Source organism: Anoplopoma fimbria, chromosome 15 (assembly GCF_027596085.1).
Source record: "Anoplopoma fimbria isolate UVic2021 breed Golden Eagle Sablefish chromosome 15, Afim_UVic_2022, whole genome shotgun sequence".
NCBI lineage: Eukaryota > Metazoa > Chordata > Actinopteri > Perciformes > Anoplopomatidae > Anoplopoma > Anoplopoma fimbria.
The window spans coordinates 3,498,421-3,504,420 of record NC_072463.1 but is presented as its reverse complement, the minus strand read 5'-3'; the positions used below and the strand labels follow the sequence as shown (position 1 = coordinate 3,504,420).

At 39.6% G+C, this 6,000-nt stretch overlaps 1 protein-coding gene across 1 annotated transcript; it reads left to right on the top strand.

Annotated features, from left to right (window-relative positions):
- Positions 1-359: 359 nt before the first annotated feature.
- LOC129103684 (G-protein coupled receptor 151) lies at positions 360-1,673 on the top strand. The gene has a single exon (XM_054614268.1). It carries the CDS (start codon positions 360-362, stop codon positions 1,671-1,673), a length of 1,314 nt encoding a protein of 437 aa, XP_054470243.1.
- The last annotated feature ends 4,327 nt before the right edge of the window (positions 1,674-6,000 follow it).

Sequence of the window (6,000 nt, the reverse complement as noted above, 5' to 3'; positions counted from 1 at the left end):
CTTTACAGTGTTTTGCAGAATAATATGATTAGTGGTTTAAACAATTTACATATCTGCACTAAATGCCAAATATTGTCCAGCGGCTCCAGTAAAAGTCACTGCCTGTTCAGTCTAAAGAGATGTCTGACAGACATCCAGAAGATTCAGATAACTGTGTCACTTTGACATGCTGCTGACACCAGAAGTGATCCCTCTGAGTATTTTTTCTTTTTTTAAAATGTAAATTACATCACGCTGCGCTCACATTTGGGCTGCTGCAGCCCGGAGCCACACAGATATACAAAATGACGTGAGTGGTTGCCGATGGTAAATGGCAGCCCTTGAAATAGCCTACCTGCCAGCCTGCTCACCCACTTGTGATGCGATCACGACCCCGTCAGCAGCGTTTCAGCACCGCGGAGCCCTGGACAGCTCCTCCGACCTCCTTATCCCTCCAGGACCTTCAAGTCTGCAGAGAAACAAAGTGGAACCCAAGAGAAAAAAAAACACATTTTGTTTGTTATTTTCCCACTTCAAGGAGCTCCAACTTTAAAGTCTCTCTGGAGGAGATGGATGTTGATCGACCAGCAAATGTCTCCTTTTTCGATTTCGTCGGAGGAGTTCAGCTTCTCCAGGGGGAGGACACCAGGACAGCCATGCCGGTCATCCTCATCGGGATCTGTGTGTCTGGAGCTGTTGGGAATTTGCTGGTTTTGCTGATTTTCCTCCATGACTTCAGGAGTGGAGGAGGCTCTGAGGTGAAGGCTCTCCTCGCCTCCCTGGCCTCCACAGACTTGGTGATCCTGCTCCTGTGCGCTCCGGTGCGAGCCATCACCTACTACAAGCAGACCTGGACTCTGGGGAGGTTCCTCTGCAGCACCACGGACTGGTTCCAGCACTCCTGCATTGTGGCCAAAACTTTAATGCTTGCAGTCACCACCAGAGCCAAACACACCCTGGACCCCTGCACCACCCTCTGCAGCCCGACGTGGATCCACGCAGCCCTGGCCTTCATTTGGATCATCTCCATGATGTTTCCAATCCCTCAGATGCTTTTTGCTTCTCTGGTGCCTCTTGGTCGTGACTCCATATGCGTGTCTGAGATGCCAGTGTGTGCTTCTGACTTCATGAGTTTGTTCTACAAGATTTATCCAACTGCTACCTTCTTGGTGCCGGTCACCTTAACCATTGCGTATTACACCAAAGCTCTCCACACTGCGGTGAACCATGCACCCAACCCTTGGCACCAGAGCAAAGTCACCCTGGTTCTGCTGTGTCTGAGCGGGGCCCTGGGGCTCATGCTGCTGCCAGAGTGGGGGACCTTCACCTGGATCAGGCTGGGGTTCAACAAGCCTCCTGTGGGTCTGATCATCTTTGCACAAGTCCTCCTTTACGCATGCAGCGCCCTCTCTCCGGTGATCCTGATGACCATGTACGACGACGTGCGCCAGGGTTTGATCCGCATCTGGTTCACCTCCACCTGCAGAGGCACGAAGCCCATCAGCAGAACCAAGTGTCCCCAAACGGAGGGGAACGGTGCTGAAGTCGGGGCCAAAGAGGTGGGAAACGAGGTCTCCAAGGAGAGTGAGAAGACCATCCCAGATGTGGAGCACTTCTGGACAGGGCGCAGGAATACGCACGTCGAGGAGGAGCAGGATCCGGTTCCGTGGGAGAGAGAGGAGAAGATGTTGTAGTGGATCAGATGTGAAAGTGTTTTTTATATATATATATATAGTATAATGTTTTTTTTTCAACTTGTTCTCAGCTGGTTTCTAGTGTGTGGCCCCCACAGTGCAGACCCTCGTTGAACGTGAGCTTGATTAGATGTAAGATAAACTTGTACACTATCATGTTTTTTTTTTGATGTTACACATGTTTCTATTTATTTTGAATATCTGTTCTTGCCTGCAGTATTGCTGCACTGTAACCTCTAAGGGAATACATTATAATGTAAGAAATGGGGACACTGTGCTGTTGACAACTGTGTGCTTTGTAACCTCTAAGGGAATCAATTATAATGTAAGAAATGTAAAATATAAAAACACTGACTGACTTTAAATAAGTTAAAGTAAGAAAAGTAAGAAAAAAAGAAGTTAAAGTAAGAAAAGTAGAAAAAAAAACCTTTATTAGAAGAGGTTTTGTACCTACAAACATGAAGCCAGTGTAAATATACACTCAGGCATCGAGGAGTGAGTTGTGGTTGTGTACGTGTGGTGCAAAAACATGGATATTAAAACATTCACAAATATGGACTGCTCTGTTTTTTTTCCTCTCCAAAGGCTATAAAATCATTGAGTCTGCCTTAATCACGGATCAAATACAGTTCGACCGGTAAATCTCTCCATTTAATTCAGAAGAGATCATTTCTCCATATTAAAAATCACAACTAATCCAGCTGCATGTTTTAGGTCAATCATCATATTTCAGTGAAAGCAACATTTTGGCAGTTTTAGTGAGTATCGTGGTGTCAAAGCTGGTCACTGTTTATGTCTCTATTCTTCCTCAGCATGAATGAATGCAGACTCTCAGTAGAACTAACAGCCAGGTTGACATACAATTGCATCATGCAGAATTCTTTTCATGCTTTAGATGTTAAAGAACCTCGAGGAAGTTTGACTTACATGTTTAAACCTATCCTAGCCATGATGCAATAGGAGAAAAGTACTCAGATCTTGTACTTAAGTAAAAGTAGAAATACCACAGTGTAGAAATACTCTGTTGCAAGTACAAGTCCTGCATTCAAAATCATAGGGACCTTAACTTTTAAAATAAATGTAGATCAAAGTAAAAAAAACATTTTCCTCTGAGATGTAGAGGTATAACATTTCTGAAAATGGACATACTAAAGTACAGGTATCTCAAAACAGTACTAAAGCACAGTACTGTACTTAGTTACTCTCTCACCACTGTTTATAAGAAGTACATAAACATTAATAAAGTATTAATAACACATTATATTGTAGGTTTATGCAGCTATATGGACATTTTAAAGTGCATTACATCATCTGTCAACAATTCTAACTACTCCCATGATAAATACATCAATTAACATGTATATCTGCATATAACGTCAGTGTTATAATACCTTTATTAAATATTTATACTGCTTATAGATGATAAATAGGGACAGCTTAAGTAAAGTGGTTGTTGAATCATTAATAAACACTTTTACATGTCCTCATATCTGCTTAAAACTATATTTTCAAAGTGTTATAAACAACTTATTATATGTTTATAAACCGATTAAAAGTGATAAATGGATTGAAGTAAAGGTAAAAAAGGATGTTTGTCGCATTGTTTATATTATTCAACGATCAACACAACATAATAAATGCAGAAAAACTAAAAAAAAGTATAATTAAAGTTATTGAAATGTCTCTGAGTCTTCACTAGAGTGTAGTTTGAGTTCATTTAGATTTCTTGTGTAGGAAAAACAGCGTATTCACATTTTTACACAGTGAAAAGGAGAAACCAGAGACTTAAAACCAGTGTTTCTTGATGTATAAATGTGGGTCAGATATGTATGTAAATATATACAGTAGCTGGTCAGATAAAGAGGATGGTCAACTGCCCACATGACCCGAGTTAACAGTCTAACCTTTCAGTGGCCGTGAAAAGAAAAACCTGCTTTTAGTGGTCTGTGTGTTTACCAGTAAAGCAGCGGCCGCCTGTGGCTCCGACGCCCCGGCAGATTTGACATTTTAGTCTGCCTGAGTGAAAAGAAAGGTTACAGGTCAAAAACAACAAGCCTCTAAAGCTCTTCATCATGATTTTGCTCCGGCACATAATTTATTCATTGACAATGGACCTTGTCTCCAAATGTCTGCCCTTGGGTCACTCGGTTTTTCATTATCATTCTTCACTGTATTTATAAAATTGAATTACTGACATCATTTACTTTTTCTCAGCCAATCAAGGAGTCTTTTTAAAAGAGACAATTATGAATAAACTCTCCCAACTTTCTCCTTCAACATTCATTAAAAATGGGGACACTGTGCTGTTGACAACTGTGTGCTTTGTAACCTCTAAGGGAATAAATTATAATGTATGAAATTTAAAATATAAAAACACTGACTGACTTTAAATAAGTTAAAGTAACAGTCACAGATCAGTAACGTGTTATTTATGGATAAAAGTAGTAAAATAAGGTAGATTTCTTTCTACCATACAGGGAAAAGTGTCACAGCAGCAGAGAAGAAGAAAGATTAGCTGAAAAGGAAAAATACTATAAACTTTGTTTTCAGGATGACCTAAATATTTCTAAAGCTGTGGCAACAACTGTGCTTTCAACGTCTGCTTGTAACATTCATACATAAAAAACAAAGAGTGGAGCATTGTTTAAATGGACCAAAATAATACAATTTGTAGGGGTAAAGAATATTTGCACACAGACAAACGTTTACAGACAAACACTGTAAAAAAAACCAGGATAAAACCTAATCAAAGGCTTTAGAGAAAAAAAGCCTGCTTTTAAAAGGAGGTTAGTGTTGAGGGTAAAAGCAGCTTCAACAGCTTTTCATTTAATTCTTGAAAAAAAAAAACTAAATTTAAAGGACCTGACTGACTCATCTGCATCTAATAACCAGGCCATTTATGGCTTTTCAGAAAGGCGGTAGGACAGTAAAGATCACCAGAACAACCCTTTGTATAGCTGTCTCATTTACTTTTAAGTTAACGTCCAAAAGTGCCCAAACAGAAAGCTTTTCAACTCCCCTGACAAATTATGTTATCACACTAATGAGACAAAAATGAATATTCTCTCGAGGATATCTACATTGCTGTCGTTTCTTGTGTTTTTGTCTCCCTTCAAATCCCGCTTTCACTACTTTACAGTTGATGTCAAGGTTATAATCAATGTCTTTTTATAAAAAGCAGGTAACAGACAAACTTTAAAATCATGAGGATTCAAAATAAAGAAGAATATGTGGAAGGGAAGTACATTCAGCAACGTGTATAATGTGCTGTAGATTTTATATAAAAAAGGCCCCTACTGGACCCTGAGTGCATCAATGTACACATTAATAAACAAAACAAACCTGCAGCAAATATTCACCATCTTGTTTTATACTCTGGAAGGTTTGACTCCACTGTTGGTCAGTGATTTGGAAGAAGTGTACAGCAACACTGTTACCACAACTGGAAATTCAAGCATTACAGCACATTGAATTTCCATTTCGCATTCCTTTACTTAGATTTTCCTGAGTCCTTTTCTTTAAAGGTGTCACTATTCGGCAACATGGCTGAGAAGAAGTGAAGTGATGAGGTTTCAACTTGTTTTTGTGATAAGACTATATAGATTATTATCTATTAAGAAAAATAGATAATATCTATACAGATAGTGCAGTTAGTGACAGTGTGGCTCAATGGTATCTCAATTTGACAGAGTAGCATTACCTCGATGACCCAGGTAATCAGTCAATTAATTTTGGTTGTTTGTATTGAAGTGTTAGTAACAAAATGTACTTCAAGTATCAAGAGAAAAGAAAAAAGGTGTGAAGAATACGATGTTAAAGGAGAGCACTTAGCATCAGCATTAGCTTCTCAGGGTAAGTTTCATTCATGCTTCACTATCACTGGCTCAAATCATAGACTGTACGGTGAACAGAGCAGCCATTTTCCACCACACCTCCTCATGTGTTATATTTTTGGTATTGTTTATTTAAAGACGTTTTATTAAAGGGATTAGTTCTCTAGAAGAATCCACGTTTTTTTGTTGCTAAAAACGATTAATTCCTGCATGAAAGTGTCTACGACTGAAATGTATGTGACTTTTCTTCACTGCTGTTTGTGTTCTTCTACCTTTAATATAGGTTAAAACCCCCGACAGAGATCTGACCTTTAACCCCGAAGGTGTTAGTGCATGTGCCTGCTATCCTGGATCCAGATCACAGACACTTCACACTGACACAGACACAACCTTTAAGCACTCAGCAGAGAATCAGGGTCGAGGCTGGGACACTTTCACAACCCAGTTCGATCTTAGTCTCAGTGACTCCTTGTTGATTCTTCATCCATGTCACT